Raw genomic sequence first — 19,272 nt, forward strand, 5'->3', positions numbered from 1 at the left:
AGATAGCTGATAATTAATATCGAGGGGTTCATTCGTTCTAGATTAACATACGACATACCCTCGAGGATCGACAGTTCGGGAATGTCTCAAAGCGTTCATCGACCTGCAAAGTGCAATCGTAGAGATCTATGATGCGGGGAGCGACAGATTACCGCCCGAGAAATCCAGAACACCACCGGAATTAAGCTCTTGTCCGCTCGTGTTAGCTTCCGTCTTCTACTGCTTCATTTATGCGGTTATGCCGGCAATATGTATGGCATGGACGACTCCCAACCCATTTCTATTGACGAAGTGATGGCGGATGGTGGACCTCGGAGTCACTCGGCCAAATACCAAACGAAACCTATTGAATCTTGGCCGACGAAGAGTATCGTATAACAGTCAACAGTTGAGCGTATTAGAACGCCTGATAGGAACAGGCAGTTGAGGTCTTGAGGACCAAGAATCCAAGACACTGACGGAGGAAGCGTGGGGGTGAAGAATAGGGGGAGACAGAACTGAAGTATTGAAATTTGCAAGCGGTGAGGCACCAAGGCAGCCTTGCCACCCGCTAATGGAAGCTTGGCACAACGTCCCTCTGCTATCCACATCAGCATCCCCAATCTTCATTCCTGAATCCTGCCCACCCGCAACACACAACGCCACCGCACAAAGTCAACCAACAGGACAACACTGATTCTTGGTTTTGCTCCTCAATCTGCGGTCAAGTACTGGTCCACCTCGTCGATGCCACTCTCTAACTGATGTCGTAGCTCTTTGTCTGGCTACCATCAATGGATAACGTTACTGTCTTGCTCTCGTATATATTTTCTTTCTGCCTCGTACCTGACTGCTCAATGAGAGAGTTCATCTCACGGTACACAGATGTTTCTATATCTGGGCTCACCTGGTGTTGACACGGTCAATCAATTTCATTGGGTACATATTCTTGGTATCCTAGGATTTCGGTATCATAATGCACGGCCAGCCATCGATACCTGTATCTGGGAACATTCAAGCAAGGGTCCGGAAAAGTAACAAAGGTATTCCGTATTGCATATGGATATCTCCTGGGAATTAATTGACGACCAGGCGGATCAGCCCCCTAGAGGCCTAGACGCTGCGAGTATGCAAGGTGAGTTTTGCCTTCACGCAAAGACCATTTGCCAATTGTCATCCATTGTCCTTGACACGGGCCATCGGACGATCCACGTCACGAAGCCCTCGGTCTCAAAATCCATTATCAGGCGACTGGAAATTACGGCGACAGCAACAGCAGTAGCACGCCAAAATGGTAATTGATAGCGATTGGATTTACGATCAACTCAAGCATCCATGCTTGGTAGATAGGAGGCTGGCTTCTGGATGGGTCCTATGAGGCACCTGGCTGGACAAGTCTATGCGGGAGTCTAGCGATTGTAGGCGTCTGATCTCCATATTGGGACATCATTTGTTTCCAGCAACATCGGTTTGAGAATCAGTGCCCGGTTCAGATCAGCCCAGTCTCCAGCCTCGCGGCGAACCTCGCGTGGACAATTCTCTATCTGGATATCGGACTAGTCGAGAATCTTGATTGGGAATTCATTCTAGAAGACGACTGGCTTGATTAAGTATATGAGCCTCAGACGATCTCTCCACTGGTTGTACAACTCCATATCCAGCCAGGAGGATAGTGTCTCTGTCGCTGATGGTGTTATTTCCTATATCAATTTTGCCTTCAACCAAACTTGGTTGACACGTACTTCTTCGGCTTGTTCCAATCTCCCCCCCAGTATCTTCAATCTCCACCCTTCATAACCGTACTGATAGCTAGTCTTTTATCGCCCAATTTAATTCCTACCCCGATAGAGTCTTTTCCTTGAATGTTTACCTAGCTCAAGGCTGGTCAGGGCATATTTGCAACCCAAATATCTCCTTGGAGAGAAGCATCGCCCAGGATGTCCACCTCCGGCTCTGGTTCTCGTGCACCATCAATCCATACTCCTTCTTCCAACCCATTTTCTACCCCATTACGATCAAGTCGGGTTCCCAGCGAGGATGAACGACGAGTCTCATACTTCCCGTCCACAGCCATCCAGGGTCATGCACCCAGGCAACGAAAGTTCAAGTCTGCTCGGTTTACTGGAGAGTACGAAAAACCATGGCTCGACGAGCCGAACCCGCGGAGGAAGTGGGAGCGTCTCATTCTCTGGGGCAGCGTGGTGATTGGGTTTGCCATTGGCGGTTTTATATGCTACATGGCATACGCTTCGGTCTCGAACTTCGAGTACTGTCTTGTGATGGATGATAACTTCGAGTCCATCAACTCTGATCATTGGGGATATGAGATTCAGCGGGGAGGTTTTGGCACCGGGGGCTTCGACTGGACTACGGACGACCCCAAAAACGCATATACCGACAGTGAAGGACTTCATATCGTTCCCACTTTGACTATCGAAACCACCAATATCGACCTTGGCCAACTTACCGATAATTACGTCCTCAACCTTACTACCGATGGCACATGTACGGAAAATGGCATCGATGAATGCTCTATCCGAAGCAACATCACCTCAGGAGACATCATCAACCCCGTCCGAAGCGCGCGGCTGACCACTAAAGGAAAGAAGTCCATCAAATACGGCCGAGTCGAGGTCATTGCAAAAATGCCAAAAGGCAGCTGGCTATGGCCTGCCATCTGGATGATGCCTGAGAACGACGTCTATGGTATATGGCCGCGCAGCGGTGAAATCGACATTGCCGAGAGCAGAGGTAACCATGGAGACGACTACCCTGATGGTCGCGACAGCGTGATCAGCGCCTTGCATTGGGGACCGCTCCCAGAAGTCGATGGTTTCTGGAAAACCAGTGGAAAACACAATGTCCGGCGGACAGATTACTCAGAACAATTCCACACCTTCGGTCTGGAATGGAATGAGAACTACCTCTTCACCTACATCGACAGCCGTCTTCTCGTATGTTTCCGATCTACCAGTATCTACATAATTCACCCCATCCAGTCACTAACCCCCTCCCAGCAAACCTTCTTCATTAAATTCAACCACGGCCCCAAATCCATGTGGGACCGTGGCAATTTCGGGGAGACCATCGTCAACCACTCCGCCCTCTTCGACCCGTGGTCCCAAACTGACCGTGCCAATACTCCCTTCGACACCCCCTTCTACCTGATCCTCAACGTCGCGGTGGGTGGCACCAACGGGTACTGGAAGGACGGCGTCGGCAACAAGCCGTGGGGTGACGCCTCCATCGACGCGCCGCGCCAGTTCTGGGAGTCGCAGGGCCAGTGGTATCCAACATGGGGCGAGGGGGCGAAGCGAGGGTTGACGGTTAAAAGCGTGAAGATGTGGTCGGAGGGAGCGTGTGGGAGCTAGATGCGTGCTGGTAGGCGAGGTGCGGTGGAAGCCGTCACTGATGCAGGCGGCTAGTGACGAGCCGTCATCTTGGGTCGTGGGTAGGCATTGGACTATTCCATGCATGGCAGCTCGTTCTAGGAGGTACAGAAGCGCGTACATGTTTTTCGCTCAGCTTATTGGTAGCTGGGCAGCTGTTTTCTACGTGGCATGGCATGTTGCCTTTCTTTTCTCATGCAAGGAAGGCAAGGCACCTATTGAGGTTACAGCAGGATTTGGATGCTAGCCTCCCTACATCTTCCTCATTTATCCTACGAACGCCGGTGAACCATGATAAAAACCGCGGCGATGACTTCTAGCGGGCTTGGTATGCAGATAGATATGAGGATCATTAATTACGGCTGGTTTGCGGAATCATTCACCTCACGCCCGTGCAGTGCTCGTGGAACTCGGCCAAAATGCGTCTCGTGTTCATCAACTCGCATCTTCATTCTGATTTCTGACCTTAATTCCGAGTAATACTTTGGGAGAGCCTGCCCAACCGCAGACCCGACTCATGCACTCTGCAATCCTTCGCCAGTTTATTGAATCTAACCAATCTAAACCACTATTTTTGGTCGTTATCACGAGAAATGCCAGGGGCGGTTACACTTTACAGACCAGGTCTGGACCCTCCCGCTGTTCCGCCCCTGTCTATCAACCGTGACTAGGGTCGGGATCTCACGCCTTGAGATCTCGACCCTCGTCCCTGGTGCTCCTAGCCCGGCCTCAGAAATTAGAAACGAGCTCCATCCGGTTAGTTGCCGCGGTGGGGAGAGTGCTAGTGGAATACCGGTGCGCATCCCTGCCGGCTGAACCTCCCTATTACCGAATTCGACGACGGTTGGGGAACGTCCCTCGCCCTTGTCTCAACCTTATCCCTTCGCATGCATCCTGCTGTCCGACGTTCACAATTCACACTTCGCACTGCGCTGCTGCAGCGGTAGGTGCCCACCCGTGACTGGGTAGCTCGTTGTCGTCATGGGAATCGGCACTACAAGGCCCAGAAGGCTGTGGAACAGTGCTGGGCGAGTGACAACTACCGACAGCTACTGTACAGTGGGCAGATGCCTTGGATCCTGGTATGTACAGGTACGGTCTAAAATTCTGCTCGGTAATAATACCGCCTGTTCCATGGTGATCTGGACCGTAGTGGGTACATGTTCACGCTCGTTGTCAATAAAGACACCGGCTTGACATGGCAGCTCGTTAGCGCCGACGGGTAGTGCCGACGCATACGGAGTACATCTCATACCATCTCTTGGTATTGGAAGCACAGGTGCCAAATTCACAAACCTGTTGTCTTGACAATGACAATGACAATGACAGTGACAGCTGCATCAGTCGTGGCACTGTTGTCAAAACTCAAAAGTCTCCCCAAAGGCCAAAGCTGAACATGCATCATCAACGTCCCTGAAGATGGTCCTCGCTTCGAATCGCCCTTTTTGTGATCGGTTACCTCTCTCTAGCGCTCGCATCAAAAGCTTATTATCTCATCTCACACAGTCACGTCTTGTACGGATCCACTTAGACCATCCATCTAGACTGTTCGAATTCCGATGTGCCCGATGGCTTCGATGATACGGAGCACAACGTCTCGCTGAAGCAATTGTGCGCTTTGTGGTGGTTATGAATCTCTGTGTTGGTCCCTAACTCCTGAGGATGTCAAGTGGCGTTTTGGACCATTGATTAGGAGGTTCCGTCTGCGTTCTCCAGTCTCCTTGATATCTGCCGATTGGAACTCCGAATGACGCATAATTCGCATGCCCGAAGTCTTTTGCTGTACATGCCAGTGATGCCACATAGCTAGAATAGGTCCCCCACGCGGCCATACCTGTGGAGAATGTGTACGATTGGTCGACGACTGACTGTTTGGAACTTTGAAAGGGTCTGATCAGCGTCTTTGTTCCAGGAAACACAAAGTTCGCATTTATGCTTCAGATCTGGTTCCACGGCACTGGAGAGAATGCTTTGTGCTGTCGAGATCCCATTGTACTTTCTGCATGACAGGAATCTGGGGAAGTAGGTGGAAAACATGTCGTGGAAACTCGTACCTCTTGCATACCTGTATATTTACCACTGGCGGCAGTCGTATCCATGCGTCAGACACAAAATCAGCTGGTTCTTAGGCTGAGCCATATAACTTAAAAGGTGTACAATCTAGATTCCAGAAGACTCCTGTGTTGAATACGAAAGGAGAAAAATAACCGCTCGCTGAAATGATCACTGTCAGCAGTCCACACGCCACTGGCTGCGACGCTTGGGACATCTCCCGCCTTGCGAAATAGGTGGAAATATTATCGATTCTACCACGGGCACCAGAACATCTCATTTAATCGCCCAACCTATACTAAACGCGACCGATGAATGGGGGTTTCAACATTTCCGTCTCTAACCCCCCGCCAATTGCCCCAACTATAGATAATTGACCACGATAAGGGACGCAATTATCAACCGCCACCAAATCTCGAACGCAAAACGATCAGATCTCATCATCCAGGCTTCATATGGGCATGGTCAGCGCTCAGATCACTGATACCAGTGAGCACCGAGCAGGCTGGAAGAGTCTCGACCCCACTCTCGCGAGTTATTGGGATGTGGAAGGGATACCTCCAGGGCCCAGCGGCGTGCCTGGGCCCTGGCCCGCCGACCCCTGACACCCGTACGGGGTAGCATCGCGACCCCCCGGCAGAGCATGCAACGCCTCGAGCTGCCACCCATGATCGACTCTCTCCACCGTGACCTGAGCATTTTTTTGGACGGGCTTTACATACCTTTGTGACCATTTTGTCAATCATTTATAGGATATTTCGGGCTGCTTCATGGAGAAACTTGGGTGAGTTTGGACGGAAGAATTTTGGATCCACTCATTTATTTCTTATCTTTAACCGTTGCATTCGTTTATAAATGAGATATTGAGAATTGGTTACCTTGTCGAAGTTCCGAGCAGGTTCAGAGTTTCGAGCTCCGCTTGATCGCGACAATGGCGCGAAGCAACTTGAAAATGCGCGTCGCATTCGCGATTGCCGCGAGCTTCGTAAGTCCCACCACATATAGATTCCTCGCAGCCATACAATCCGACTGATCGTCAACAGCTATCACTCACCAGCGCCAATCCTCTATTATTGAAGCGCGCAGGCGAGATCCCCGACCCCCTTCCCGAGGGATGGGAGTACGAAGGATGCTACACCGACGCGCAAGGCGCCCGCACGCTGAACGGACCGTACACCTTCAGCGCGACCGCGATGACCATCGAGTCGTGCATCGCGTTCTGCCAGACGGGGGGTTACGTGTATGCGGGAACGGAGTATTCGGGGGAGTGCTGTACGTGCTGCGACGATTTTCATGGGATCCTAAAAACTCCAGACTGAGCCCGGTGGAGGTTTCGGCAGACGAGGCTAACGGCGTGGTTTCGTAGATTGCGGCAACTCAATCGCAAACGGCGGCACGTTGCAGCCGGATTCGGAGTGCGGAATGACGTGCTCCGGCGACGTCGTGCAGGCGTGCGGCGGGCCGAATCGGTTGACGACGTTTAAATCGGACGCGATCCCGCCGCCGGATCCAGTGCATAACCCGGGCGTTGGTACGTGGAGTAGGCTCGGTTGCTATGCGTAAGTAACCCTGTGTAGTATCTCTGAGCAGTGAGACCCAGAACTGATCTGGCGGCAGCGAGGGAATCACCGGCCGGGTCTTGACGACGGGGATGGGTACGCCTGGGGGTGGAAGTGCGCTGACAGTAGCGCTGTGCACGAGTGCTTGCGCGGCCGGGAACTTCAAGTATGCAGGTGCCGAATACGGCGGGGAATGCTGTGAGTAGCCGGCTGGTGACGTTGACGATGTGAGGATATGTGCGCTGACAGAGGGGATAGTCTGCGGAAACACGATCGCTAATGGAGGTGGACCTGCTCCGGATGGTGATACCTATTGCAATATGCTGTGCAATGGTAACAACGGGGAATATTGCGGTGGGCCGAACCGGCTTGACCTCTATGAGTATGCTTCCATTCCTCCTCTTTCAAGGTCTTATCAGCTTGGTGGAATTGCAGTTCGAGTATACCACGGCGCAAAACTGTGGCTGGACTGACCGTTGAATTCCAACAGGGACACCACCATCCCCACATCAACCATCTCCTCCTCCTCATCCACCGTGCCCACCCCAACAAGCACCGTTCTCCCCACCGGCTGGACCTACAAAGGTTGCTACGTCGACGGCCTCGCCGGCCGCATTCTCGCCCACCAACGCCCCGACACCCCCACCCTCACCATCCCCTCCTGCATCGGCGCCTGCGTCTCCGCCGGCTACACCGCCGCAGGCCTCGAATACGGCGTGCAATGTTTCTGCGGCAACGACCTCCGCAACGGCGGCGTGCTGGCCCCCTCGGAGACCGAGTGCGCGATGCCGTGCGCGGGCAATGCGGCGGAGATATGCGGCGGATCAAATCGGATGAGCATCTATGCGAACGGGGAGCTGGTGGTATACCAGCCGCCGGCGCCACAGACGACGGGGTTGCCCGGGAACTGGGAGTATGAGGGGTGTTTGTTCGACGTGCAGGACAATCGGTCGCTGATGTATCTGATCACGTTGACAGAGAATACGGCGGAGACGTGCTTGTCGCTGTGTTCGGAGTATGGGTACGGGGCGGCTGGGATGGAGTATGGGAATGAGTGCTGGTGCGGGGATATGAAGACGGTCGAAGAGGCGGGCGCGCAGATGATGCCCGAGGCGGACTGTAACATGCCGTGCGCGGGCGATCCGCAGCTGATCTGCGGGGCAGGCGGGCGCATCACGTTCTACACGTGGGGCGGCGCGCCGTTGAACGGGTGGGATTTCCCGACCGGAGCGGCGGCGGGCGAGTATCGGTTCCTGATCGGCGGGGTGGTGGTGCCGTTGATCACGACACCGGGGATCAACGGGAAAGTGACGTTCCTGGAGAAGTACGGCACGGGGGCGCCGAACACGACGGGGGCGTATGAGTTCGACCCGTTCTTCGATGACGACTTCGAGAACGCGTGGAGGGAGATGCATGTCTCGTCGGATGTGTTCTGCGCCGCAGGGTTGACGTTGCCGGACCGAGCGGGTCGGCAGTTGAATATTGGGGGTTGGGCGAATCTGGATACGTATGGCGTGCGGCTCTACTGGCCGGATGGACAACCTGGGACGCCCGGGGTGAACGACTGGCATGAGAACAAAAACACGCTTCTGCTCCAAGCCGGGCGGTGGTACCCAACGGCCATGATGATGACGAACGGCTCGATTCTTGTCGTGGGTGGCCAGGTGGGCGCGAACGGAGCGCCAGTCCCCAACCTCGAGATCCTGCCGAAGCCGGTCGGCGGATACGTGAAGCACTGCGATTGGTTGGAGCGGACGGATCCGTACAATCTCTATCCCTATCTCGCCGTCCTGCCGACGGGGGACATCTTCGTCGCGTATTACAACGAAGCGCGCATCTTGGATGAGTCGACGCTGGACACGGCTAGGACACTGCCGAACATCCCCGCGTCTGTGGATGATCCGAACGGCGGTCGTACGTACCCGTTCGAGGGCACCGCGGTGCTGATGCCGCAGTCTCCGCCGTACACTCAGCCGCTGGAGATCATGATCTGCGGCGGCTCGAATCCCGGCCCGGAGATCGGAATCGACAACTGTGTCTCGATACAGCCCGAAGTGGAGGAAGCAGAATGGGTCATCGAGCGCATGGTAAGTTACTCTTCGATGACAAAATCCCCACACTAACGGTCCAACAGCCATCCAAGCGCGTGGTGACCTGCATGACCGCCCTCCCCGACGGTACCTACCTCATCCTCAACGGCGGCCAACAAGGCGTCGCCGGCTTCGCCACCCTCAACCAACCCAACCGCAACGCCGTCCTGTACGACCCCACGAAGCCGCGCCACTTCCGCATGTCCGTCATGGCCAACACCACCATCAACCGCCTCTACCACAGCGAAGCCGTCCTCCTGGACGACGGCCGCGTCCTCGTCTCCGGCTCCGATCCCCAGGACCCGCGCTTCGAGAACCTCGGCGAGGAGTATCGCGTCGAGGCGTTCCTGCCGCCGTATCTGCTTAACGGCAGCCCACGCCCGAGCTTCGTCATCACTGACCGCGACTGGGCATACGGCGATGCGGTGACGTTCACCGTGAGCTTGCCGGGAAGCACGGCGAATATGAAGGTCTCCCTGTTGGCGGCGGTGTCGTCGACGCACGGCAATAGCATGGGTCAGAGAACCATCTTCCCGGCGTTTACGTGCACTTCCGCGACGAGCTGCATGGTCACGGCGCCGCCAAATGTGCATGTGGCGCCGCCGGCGTGGTGGCAAATGTTTGTTTTGTATAATGGGACGCCCAGCCATGCGGCTTGGGTGCGTATCGGGGGGGATCCTGCGGGCTTGGGCGACTGGCCTGCCACAGGAGGATTCAGTTTGCCTGGCGTTGGGCCAGTCTGACGGTGGTGTATAATCTTGATTTGCTTTTGGTCTTGAGGTGTATATGTTCAGTCGTCAAACATGGAGGTCGCCAGGTCGATGCCAGGGATTTGAGCATACCCGGGAGGAGGTTTACAGTAATTTGATAATGTATCTACGCTCCTTTGAGGCCTTGGTTCGGATAGGAAGCCATTGATGACTAATAACCAGAGTGTGATTCGGTATGATTTGCCCACAGAATTGCAAACATGAAGTGATAATTAATCTTGGCTGGATTAGGCAAGCTGGATGATGCTGGCTCGAGCTTCGATCTTATCTTGCACCCAGTAGTGCTGACGTTGGCCTTGACAACGGCACGAACTTCGAGACGACTTTGATAGCATCATCACATGGAGGCAGCATGTGGAAACATCAACCCAATTACATCTTACGGGTATGAGTGGCTCGACAATAGCAAAACAAGTACTTGGAGATAATGGTAAGGAAGGATGACCTGACCGATTAATGAATAAGACGAAGGATTAAGTCAATGCGGGAACAACAAAGGCGAAATTGCGATTCAACGGGCAATCAAACATTCTGCACACAACCACTGGGGGAAGGCCGATGGGTTGTCAAAAGAGGCATTGGAGTCCAATTGATTTTCGACGCACAGCGGCATGGACGCGTATGGTCTGGCCCTGGACGCGACAGTGTTTTGCCAACACATGCTGGGTTGTCTGGGTGTTTCTGAGGTCGGCGGCAAGAGGGAGATGAATGGATGGTAAGGCTCAGAGGGAGAGAAACAGCACGGGGGCAAGGTTCCGGATCAATATGGAGTGATTGATAGATGAGGAACACGCAACGATAAGTTGGATGTATTCAATATCAATATTATTGTTGAGATCTTCTATCATGAATCAGGATCAACCATACGTAGTAGACATGATTGATGAATTTAGATTTTCTTTGTGCCCGAGTAAGCAGTGCCGTGTCGATCTACGCCTTGACGCCTTGCACATCACGTGCTGACACCCAAACTGAAACAGCAACCGCAAACCAGCCAACCAGGCCGGGGTCAGACTGGCACCTTCCTAGCGGGCCACACCGACTCCGACGGCTCCCACGCCAAACCACTGGCATCACTTCCTGCACCAAACTGCGGCGTTCAGAAAGGGGCGTCCAATCCTCACCCTCACCACTCACCACTCACCACTCACCTCCACCACCTCACCACATCCCCGTTCACCCTCCCTCACCACCACCACCCTCACCTCCATCCTCCTCTCCCAAGTCCATACGTACCCTCTATTCATCCTTCGGTCCCAGAGGAGCTTCAATTCTCCCTTTGTCCTCCCTTGCTTCCCTACGAGACGCGTCCCATTGTCGCGATCTGGCTGTCGCCCTCTACTCCTACTAGGGTCGTGTGTTTCCCCGTCAACTCACCCATCGTGGATCGCTCCCCCCTTCAGGTTTCTGCTTTCACTCTCCATCCTTCTTTCTTCCGGACAGGATATTAACATTCGACCATCCTTCGAATCGCGCTGCACGTTTCGGACCCTAATCGGTCCGCTTGACCATATCAAGCAACACCCGCTTCCTCCGAACCATCCTTTTGGAGGCATGTCTTCAGCTGCCGTGTCAAACCGACAGTTTCAACCATCTCCACATGCTCGCGATCAATACTACCCGCAACAAGGTCCGAATGTCGCGACTTCCCCAGCGTCGACGAGAAAAGCCGTGAGGTCCCACCCCGGTAGCAATGGCTCGTCAACACATTCTCCTCCGATAACATCACAACCTCACCACTCTCCTTCGGGCTCTCACGTTACTGGCGTGACCACTCCCCGTGCGCAACCCGCTCATCCATCATCCATCACGGCTCCGACCATGCAGACACCGCCTGGTTCAGCTGGACCGCCGATCGCGCCTCCTCCTCGTACCTCCTCACACCGCGGCGCAACCACGACGCCGATGGATCCGCACGCAGCAACACGTAGAACAGATGAGCGGTCCGGCTCTTCCCGTCACCAAGCAGCGGCATCAAGTTCTGCTGCATCCCCCTCCACACATGAGCAACGAAGACGCACCCATCACTCCCCGCGGGATGCTCCCGCTCAACAACCAGGAAGTTCTAGTGGTAGTCGGTCAAAGCAAAGTCCAGGCCACAGTCGTTCCGAAACGCACGTCGGCGGCACGAACTTACCGCACGAAGACAGCACCATCATCAATCGGGTGGTCACATCGGATCCGCAAGAGGACCTGGCTCGCGAACAAGAGCGCATGCAAGAGGCACGGCCAATTCCGAAAGCCGAATCATCGAAAGCCGGCAATGCTGCTGATCCTGCTGAGGGTACCAGCCGCTCGGGTAGGAGCAGGCAAGATCACTCAAAGTCTGAGCGGCGCAAAGAGACCAAATTTGGTGATTATATCCTGGGCCAGACGATCGGCGAGGGCGAGTTTGGAAAGGTCAAGATGGGCTGGAAACGAGAAGGCGGTGTACAGGTCGCCATCAAGCTCATCCGACGCGAATCGCTCGGAACAAACCCCAGCCGACTACCCAAAATCCACCGGGAAATCGCCATTCTTGGACAATTACAACATCCAAACATCGTGCGATTACACGAGATGGTGGAGACCGAACGACACATTGGCATCATCTTGGAGTACGCCTCTGGCGGCGAGTTGTTCGACTACATTCTAAACCACCGATACCTGAAAGACAACGCGGCGCGGCGGCTCTTCGCACAATTGGTGTCCGGAGTGGGCTACCTGCACAAGAAAGGGATCATCCACCGCGATCTCAAGCTGGAGAATCTACTGCTAGACCGCAATCGGAACATCATCATCACCGATTTTGGCTTTGCCAACACCTTCAACCCACACGATGAGCTTGACGACGAGATCGAGCTGAATCTAGGTAACCGCGACTTCGTGAAACGAGCCGGACTGGACAACCTGGGACCGGACGGACACAGACGAGGCGATCTCATGCAGACCAGCTGCGGTAGCCCGTGTTATGCAGCTCCTGAACTGGTGGTGAGCGATTCGTTGTACACTGGTCGCAAGGTCGATGTGTGGAGTTGCGGCGTTATTTTGGTAAGTCTCCGATGGTGTACCAAACAACTTGGATATGCGCCCACGCTAACCGATTCGGGCAGTACGCGATGTTGGCCGGGTACCTGCCCTTCGACGACGACCCCGCTAATCCCGATGGTGACAATATCAACCTCCTCTACAAATACATTGTTTCCACGCCATTGACGTTCCCCGAATATGTCACCCCTCATGCTCGCGATCTGCTCAAGCGCATTCTCGTCCCTGACCCACGCAAGCGAGCCGATTTGTTCGAGGTTGCGAGACACAGTTGGCTGAGTGAGTACTCCCATGTCGTTGGTTTCATCACCAGTAGTACGACCACAACCAACGATATTGCCAATACCACTGTCCCGGCCCGTAAGTCTTTGAATTTCATTTCCAACTTGCAATTGGTGGACACGCATGACTTACACATTTATTAGAAGATAACTACGAGACGCCATCACTCGCTCGCAGTGCCTCCGTACGTGAGCCGACGAAACCCCATGCTCCTGTCTCTCCAGTCGGTGGTCTTGCTTCGAAACAAGGCACGATCGACCAGACCGAGCCGGACGAGCGGACGAAGCAGAGAGACGCCAAGCGACGGACGGTGCAGGTTGAGTATGTCGCGCCGAGTTCCTCGACTCAACGTGGCGATGGCGCGCAGCCGACAACAACCCTTCCGGCCCGAACACGCACTCATAACCAGGGGTTTGTCGAAGCCGAACGTATTGATCCAGCGCGATCCTCCGCGATGCCAGACCGAAAGTCAGAGCGATCTGCTCGTCCTCCTCAGCGAGCTACGTCAGATTCCCGTGCGCTCGACAATTTCGCATCAACTTCGGCGACCCGTCCATCTACTGGTGGCTCTATAAGCGGTGCACGACTCCCTTCCCGGGGAAACTCATATGGTCTGCCATCAGAAGCCACCGTCGCGCAAACCAACGTCACTGGTCATTTCTCGCAACCTCCACGTGGTAAACAATACAGCATGTCCGGTCCTCCGCCGATGGAGGAGATATCCATCGGCCGTCCCAGCACTCAGCGACGCCCCTCGAACTACGACCAGCTGGAGCAGAAACAACTAGCCCCTCACCGTGGCCACAAGCGGTCCAGCACCCTTAGTGGTATGACCGATAGGCTCTTCGGCCGCAGCGGCTCCATCTTCGGTGGCGCTCGCCCTTCCCACGATGTGAATCGGGAGAAAAAGAGCTACCCACCCACGAGCATGCCGCAATCGGTCGCGAACGACGAGCGGGGTCCGCCTCGTAAAAGTACGGAGAGCCGTCGCACCAGCTTCGCCTTCCACCGCAACACCAGCAACCAGGACACCTCCGCACCCGCCTCATCCACTAAAGGCGCCCGCCGCTTCTCCTCCCTCTTCTCCTCCTCCAATCTCATGGGCAAGCTCGGCGGCACCGCCTCCAAAGACCACCCCCTCCCCCCCGGCTCCTCCCAATCCTCCGACCCCCGCATCGCCGGCCCCCCCCGCCGCGCCTCCCGCCCCGGCACCAACCCCACCCCCACCACCTACCCCCGCAACGACACCCGCTCCGCCAGCGACGGAACCACCGCCAGCATGCCGCCCCCGGTCACCACCCACCCTTACCCCGACGGCCCCCGCGCCGACCACCCCCTCCGCACTGCCACCACCGCCAGCACCCCCAGCTCCGCACCCCCGGGCCTCTCCCACTTCCGCGCCAGCGGTTTCGCTCCGCACCCCGACTACGACCATGATGACTCCGACGACGGCGGCCGCTACGCGCGACATCCCGAGGCGTTCTACCGCACCCCGCACAACACGACAGGATACCCAACGCCGCCATCCCAGGCGCAGCATAACTCTCACGCACAGAACTCCTCGCACAACTCCGCGCGACTAGACGGCTACGCGGACCCGAGTCCGCGCGCCCCTGCGCCGGGGATGTATCCCTCAGGCTTCAACTCGGAGGAGCGGATGGGCGGCCCGAGGACGCGGGAGAGCGCGAGGGAGCGGGAGGGGCGCGGGGTGCTGCAGAAGAGCAATCGGCGGTTCGGGGAGGAGTATGAGGGGCATGCGGGAAGTAGTGGGGCGGCGAGGCGGGTGATGGATTTTTTCCGGAGGCGGAGGGCGAGGGACGAGGAGTAGGATGTTGAGGGTTGAGCGAGGGCGAAGCAGGGCGGATCTGGGTGTTTGGGCGTCTATTTTCCGTCGTCTTTTTTCTTCGCTTCTCTGCGGCGTACCGTCCCAGCTGTCTGTTTATTCCGGAGTATTTTCTTCCTTTCCTTCGCAGGGTCCCGGGTCCGGGTCATACAGACCGAGGGTTTTGAGGTTTTGTCCGCGTTTTCCAATACCAAATTCGCCGCTTCTTGTCGTCCGCGTCCATTCCCATTCCATCTGGGTTGGGCTTTGTCGGATGTTTATATCGAACTTTCCGGGGCTTACATACCGTATAGTATTGTACCTTTTTCCCGTTCCATAATGTGTTGCGAACCTTTGATACATATGGTGCAACATCGGCGTGTTCTTCTGCTTCTGTATTTAAGTACGTACCATACCGGCGCACGCGTCGCGGTCGAGCTCGTTCTACACGTGGTTTCTTTCTCGAGACGATATTCACCCTTCGTTATACGCGGTGGTGGAATTCTATATTCTGTGGCTGGCCGCCCTGCGAATACTTTTCGTCTTGCCATATAAACAAACTCCTGTTGTCGGTTCGACCGATGTTCCGCGTGCGTTCTAGGGATCTCCTCTCTCTCACCCCTCTGCATGGTTACTCTATTCAAGGTTTTATTCGCTACCACGCTTGGAGCGGCCAGTGGACGGAAGTGAGCGAGCCCTGTTTCATAGCTGGATCTATATAGAGCAAGGGAGATGTTTCATTCATCTACTACCTATCCATTGCTGAAGCGCGATTGGTTTGATATGCACAGTGATTTGTTGACGCTTATACTACACTTGATTTTTGCCATAATATAATTCGCTCGCTGTTCTCGACATCGTCACCGTATGCCTTCTCCCTTATTCCGTGTAAGGCGGCGGCATGTCCATCCGTGGCCCATCGTATGTCTCGGTATAATACGCGAAGGTATCGCTCCCTGGATGCCGATCGTCGTCGGTGAGGCCGGTGGCGTTGGAGTAGCCGTCCTGGGGCGCCTCGACGCTCTTCTCGGCTGGGTAGTCATACTTTTCCTTCTCCGGGGGGAAGCGCTCTGGAGTTGGTTCGCGTGGTCGATAGACGGAACTAGGGCCACCGCTCCTGGGCCCTCCGGCGAATGGGTATCCGGCCTCGCTTGGGGCTCTTGAAGTGGTGGGTGTTAGGATGATCGTCGAATCGGTATAGGTTTTATTCTGTCCAACGTTATTGGCATCCACCATGGTGATTTTGCAGTGTCCTCAGATCAGTTCACTTACCGCATCCGCTCTCTTCTCCCACTCTTCCCTACTAACGTCCACCACCTCTTCATCCTTCCTCACCCTCCCCACCAAGTTCCCTCGGTCCCACACCCCATTCCTCAACACCCGCCCCTTGAAACTCGACCGACTAATCTGACACCCCTCCACCTCACACTCCGTAATCTCTCCCCTCTCCACCCTCGATCCCACCACCAAACTCCCCTTCACCTGACTCCTCGACACCCACGTCTTCCCCTCCCCTCGCTCCCTCCCCTCCCTCCCCGCAACAACCGAGCTCCCCACCACCTGACTCCTCTCCACCACCACCCCCCGCCCCATCACCTCCGCCCCCTTCACCACGCTCCGCTCCACCGTCGCCCCCTCCACCACGCTCTGCTCCACCTCCGCCCCTTCCACCTTTGCCGCCGCCGATATTTTACTGTCTTTCACGGTGCTGCGCTCGATGTGCACGTCGCTGAGCGCGCTGCTGCGGAGGAAGGAGCGCTCGATGGTGGATTTATAGGGTGAGTTGGAGTGGAAGTCGGCGGGGTTGTCCGGGTTGGCGCCGGAGGTGAGGGTGATGGAGGAGAGGGTGGAGCGGTCAATGCGAGTGGCGGAGGTGAGGTTAGTGAAGGTACAGTGTTTGAGGTCGCTGCGGTCGATGGAGGGATTGGCGGCGGGGTTGGAGGACATGGTGCGTGGGGGGATGGGAGAGGAGGATGGGAGGGACGGAGGATCGGGAAGACGGAGCATTTTTCAACGTTGGGGATGTTGTTGAGATATTTGGAGATGTGATTATGATCTGGACGTGGTTAGGTGATTTGTGAGGAGTGGACTTGTTGTTGACTTGGGACTTGGATACGGATGAAGACCAAGCGATGGACTTGCTTTTATCTACTTGATCATATTTCCGCTACTACACGTCCTGCTATGGACCGCGTGGACTGATTCCCGTATTCGTTAGATTCATCGACAGTGGTCCAGGGTTGGATGTGCGGCTTGCGTGGTGACGACCAAGCCTCAGTGCGGCCGGACAGGGGATTACGCAGCCCTACGCGTCTGCTCCCTTCCTAGAAATATTCGAGACATTGCAATGCACAAGCTGAGCTTAAAGATGACGTCCCAGTTCAGCGGAATAATTGCTGAAGGCAGATTAAAATGAATATGAATATGAACCAATGAAGCCACCACAGGTCAATAGGTATGAAGTCCCTCAATTCGTAACCCATCATTCGTCATCCCCGACCAATGGCCCGTCAAACCCTAGGAGAATCGCGCGAAACTATTGGAACCTATCCCCCTTCTCAGGCGGGTATTGTCCCTGAAGTGCTTGCCCTCCCAACGGCTCACCCACGCCGCTGGAGTACGCAGGCGGCGCTTGATTCCCATGCCCAATAGCACCACCCGGTGCAGACGCTCCACCAACGCTCGGCTGATACCCCCCGTGCCTATCATTCGACACCCCTTGCTTCTCATTCTGCATCTGCTGCTGGAACTCCTGGGGCACCTGCCCACCGTCCCCGCCTCCAACGACCACCTCTCCTCCGCCTTTGACGCGTCCAACCACCATCCCTTTGGCCACGCTCTTCAGCACCGCGCGACGAGACACGCCGGTCACGTCGATATAGACAAGCCCACAGTTCTTGACGCCGCCCGCGAGCTCCGCCGTCAACCCGCCGGCCTCGGCGCCATACCGGTGCCCGACCATCTGCGTTGCCGCCGCTCCGCCGCTCGTCAGCAGCCGCGTGCCACCGTATGCGATCCCGTCCGCGACCGTGCTGAATGCAATCATGCTCTTGTTCAGCAAGCCCGGCTTGTAGTTCTCGTTCTTGTACGGATTCCCCTTCTCGTCGTAGCCGATCTTGGATTCTTTCGTGCCGCGGCTCGCCAACTTGGCGCCGATGTTCTGGGTGATGTGGCTGAGCTGCCCGACCGTCTTGGAGGAAAGGCCGGCCGCGCCGCCGGTGAATTGGTTGATTTTGCGGACGCGCGCGTGGGTGTTGGGCTTGAAGTTCAAGGCTTTGTTGGCGGGCTTGGTCTTCGTGGTGAAGTTCTCGGCAGTGGATGCCATGAAATTCGAGACGTGGGAGGTTGCGGTTACGATAAGGCGAGATGCAGCTGCGGCATTCTGTACCATGGAGCTGTCGCGGTAGGCCGGGTGTCGAGCCATCTCCAGATACTCCTCCGAAATTGCCTGGACGTAGATATGATTGCCATCTTCGGAGACTTGGATCTCCACGGGAGCTGGAAACAGTCAGATCAGAACCAAGGACGGATGGAAATAGATACCCGTACTTTTTGTGCCATGCTTGAGCTTAGGATCCTCAATGACTGCAGCACCTTCGCCAAGCTCCCCAACAATGCTTCCGTTCTCTTCATCGATCAACACAACTTGACCGGGCATTCCACCGCCAGTACCTGCCGCATATCCCTCACCAGGTTTGAAGTTTGAAGGATTATACCCGTGGAGCCCCTTCTCAGGTGCTGGCGCTTTCTCCCGTTCCAAGAACGCCGTACACTGTGCGAGAATGGTCTCGAAGGTATCGATATCATCTTGCGTTACGGGATTCGGCCCTTTTCCCAGCGGAGGGAACTCAATTCGTGTAAAGGCGCCGGACTCTGGACCTAGATCCCAACGAGGAATCAAGTAGGAGTTCGGCGGTTGGTGGTAGATCTGTGTGGTCGCGGGGAGGGAGAGTTCAAGCTCGGGCGGGAGGTTCAGGTGAAGGTAGAAGTCGTCCTCGGGGACCTCAGCTTGTGTATTGCTGTTGGAGGGGTCGGAAAATGGGCTCGACGTGGGGACCATGAGGAGCGAGAGGGTTTGCGGCCCAGAGGGGGTAAGGCTCGATTCTTCGCCATTCTGAATATGGTACGCTTTGATACCCGATATTGTGAAGAGAACGCGAGGATCATGATGTCCAGACATAGTGACAATTCCCCTCAATTCAACCTTGCTCTTGAACCAACAGGTGGCTTCAGGGACTCGGGAGGAGCTTTGGAGATGTTATGGAAAAGGTATAGTTTCGGTGTCGCGAGGGGAAGACTGTA

General features: G+C 55.5%; 7 protein-coding genes across 7 annotated transcripts; 4 read left to right on the plus strand and 3 right to left on the minus strand.

The window, feature by feature from the left end:
• The first annotated feature begins 1,637 nt into the window (after nucleotides 1–1,637).
• On the plus strand, nucleotides 1,638–3,505 carry P152DRAFT_70357 (concanavalin A-like lectin/glucanase). The gene is made up of 2 exons (XM_033683179.1): nucleotides 1,638–2,933; nucleotides 2,997–3,505. The coding sequence occupies exons 1-2, from the start codon at nucleotides 1,917–1,919 to the stop codon at nucleotides 3,348–3,350; spliced, it is 1,371 nt and encodes a 456-aa protein (XP_033532964.1). The 5' UTR covers nucleotides 1,638–1,916; the 3' UTR covers nucleotides 3,351–3,505.
• Nucleotides 3,506–5,383: 1,878 nt separating this feature from the next.
• P152DRAFT_70362 (uncharacterized protein) lies at nucleotides 5,384–5,780 on the minus strand. Its single transcript, XM_033683180.1, has one exon. The coding sequence runs from the start codon at nucleotides 5,698–5,700 to the stop codon at nucleotides 5,494–5,496; it is 207 nt and encodes a 68-aa protein (XP_033532965.1). The 5' UTR covers nucleotides 5,701–5,780; the 3' UTR covers nucleotides 5,384–5,493.
• Nucleotides 5,781–6,259: 479 nt separating this feature from the next.
• P152DRAFT_70427 (WSC-domain-containing protein) lies at nucleotides 6,260–7,141 on the plus strand. The gene is made up of 3 exons (XM_033683181.1): nucleotides 6,260–6,405; nucleotides 6,464–6,692; nucleotides 6,787–7,141. Exons 1-3 carry the CDS (start codon nucleotides 6,352–6,354, stop codon nucleotides 6,981–6,983), a joined length of 480 nt encoding a protein of 159 aa, XP_033532966.1. The 5' UTR covers nucleotides 6,260–6,351; the 3' UTR covers nucleotides 6,984–7,141.
• Nucleotides 6,816–10,002, plus strand: P152DRAFT_459734 (DUF1929-domain-containing protein). The gene is made up of 5 exons (XM_033679743.1): nucleotides 6,816–6,979; nucleotides 7,038–7,177; nucleotides 7,238–7,361; nucleotides 7,470–9,066; nucleotides 9,114–10,002. Exons 2-5 carry the CDS (start codon nucleotides 7,072–7,074, stop codon nucleotides 9,810–9,812), a joined length of 2,526 nt encoding a protein of 841 aa, XP_033532967.1. The 5' UTR covers nucleotides 6,816–6,979; nucleotides 7,038–7,071; the 3' UTR covers nucleotides 9,813–10,002.
• Nucleotides 10,003–10,990: 988 nt separating this feature from the next.
• Nucleotides 10,991–14,353, plus strand: P152DRAFT_438478 (Pkinase-domain-containing protein; the record flags this gene model as incomplete). The annotated part of the gene is made up of 3 exons (XM_033677611.1): nucleotides 10,991–12,869; nucleotides 12,932–13,226; nucleotides 13,292–14,353. Coding segments are annotated over exons 1-3 (2,832 nt in total), but the record flags the coding sequence as incomplete, so codon positions are not given.
• A 1,496-nt stretch (nucleotides 14,354–15,849) lies between these two features.
• Nucleotides 15,850–16,917, minus strand: P152DRAFT_450468 (uncharacterized protein; the record flags this gene model as incomplete). The annotated part of the gene is made up of 2 exons (XM_033678173.1): nucleotides 15,850–16,179; nucleotides 16,243–16,917. 2 exons carry the CDS (start codon nucleotides 16,915–16,917, stop codon nucleotides 15,850–15,852), a joined length of 1,005 nt encoding a protein of 334 aa, XP_033532969.1.
• A 589-nt stretch (nucleotides 16,918–17,506) lies between these two features.
• Nucleotides 17,507–19,150, minus strand: P152DRAFT_399769 (uncharacterized protein; the record flags this gene model as incomplete). Its single annotated transcript, XM_033676533.1, has 2 exons — nucleotides 17,507–18,468; nucleotides 18,514–19,150. The coding sequence occupies 2 exons, from the start codon at nucleotides 19,148–19,150 to the stop codon at nucleotides 17,507–17,509; spliced, it is 1,599 nt and encodes a 532-aa protein (XP_033532970.1).
• Nucleotides 19,151–19,272: the final 122 nt, after the last annotated feature.

The sequence above is a fragment of the Eremomyces bilateralis genome (genome assembly GCF_010015585.1).
Source record: "Eremomyces bilateralis CBS 781.70 unplaced genomic scaffold P152scaffold_14, whole genome shotgun sequence".
Lineage (NCBI taxonomy): Eukaryota > Fungi > Ascomycota > Dothideomycetes > Eremomycetales > Eremomycetaceae > Eremomyces > Eremomyces bilateralis.

What these genes read in the sequence shown, in the direction of transcription:
- P152DRAFT_459734 (XM_033679743.1), top strand. Translation starts at nt 7,072, where the DNA reads ATGGGTACGCCTGGGGGTGGAAGTGCGCTGACAGTAGCGCTGTGCACG. An exon ending in CGAATACGGCGGGGAATGCT is followed by an intron (nt 7,178 to 7,237) that starts GTGAGTAGCCGG and finishes CAGAGGGGATAG; the next exon opens with TCTGCGGAAACACGATCGCT. An exon ending in AATGGGTCATCGAGCGCATG is followed by an intron (nt 9,067 to 9,113) that starts GTAAGTTACTCT and finishes ACGGTCCAACAG; the next exon opens with CCATCCAAGCGCGTGGTGAC.
- P152DRAFT_70362 (XM_033683180.1), bottom strand. Translation starts at nt 5,700, where the DNA reads ATGAGATGTTCTGGTGCCCGTGGTAGAATCGATAATATTTCCACCTAT.
- P152DRAFT_70427 (XM_033683181.1), top strand. Translation starts at nt 6,352, where the DNA reads ATGGCGCGAAGCAACTTGAAAATGCGCGTCGCATTCGCGATTGCCGCG. An exon ending in TCGCGATTGCCGCGAGCTTC is followed by an intron (nt 6,406 to 6,463) that starts GTAAGTCCCACC and finishes GATCGTCAACAG; the next exon opens with CTATCACTCACCAGCGCCAA. An exon ending in GGAGTATTCGGGGGAGTGCT is followed by an intron (nt 6,693 to 6,786) that starts GTACGTGCTGCG and finishes GTGGTTTCGTAG; the next exon opens with ATTGCGGCAACTCAATCGCA.
- P152DRAFT_70357 (XM_033683179.1), top strand. Translation starts at nt 1,917, where the DNA reads ATGTCCACCTCCGGCTCTGGTTCTCGTGCACCATCAATCCATACTCCT. An exon ending in ACATCGACAGCCGTCTTCTC is followed by an intron (nt 2,934 to 2,996) that starts GTATGTTTCCGA and finishes ACCCCCTCCCAG; the next exon opens with CAAACCTTCTTCATTAAATT.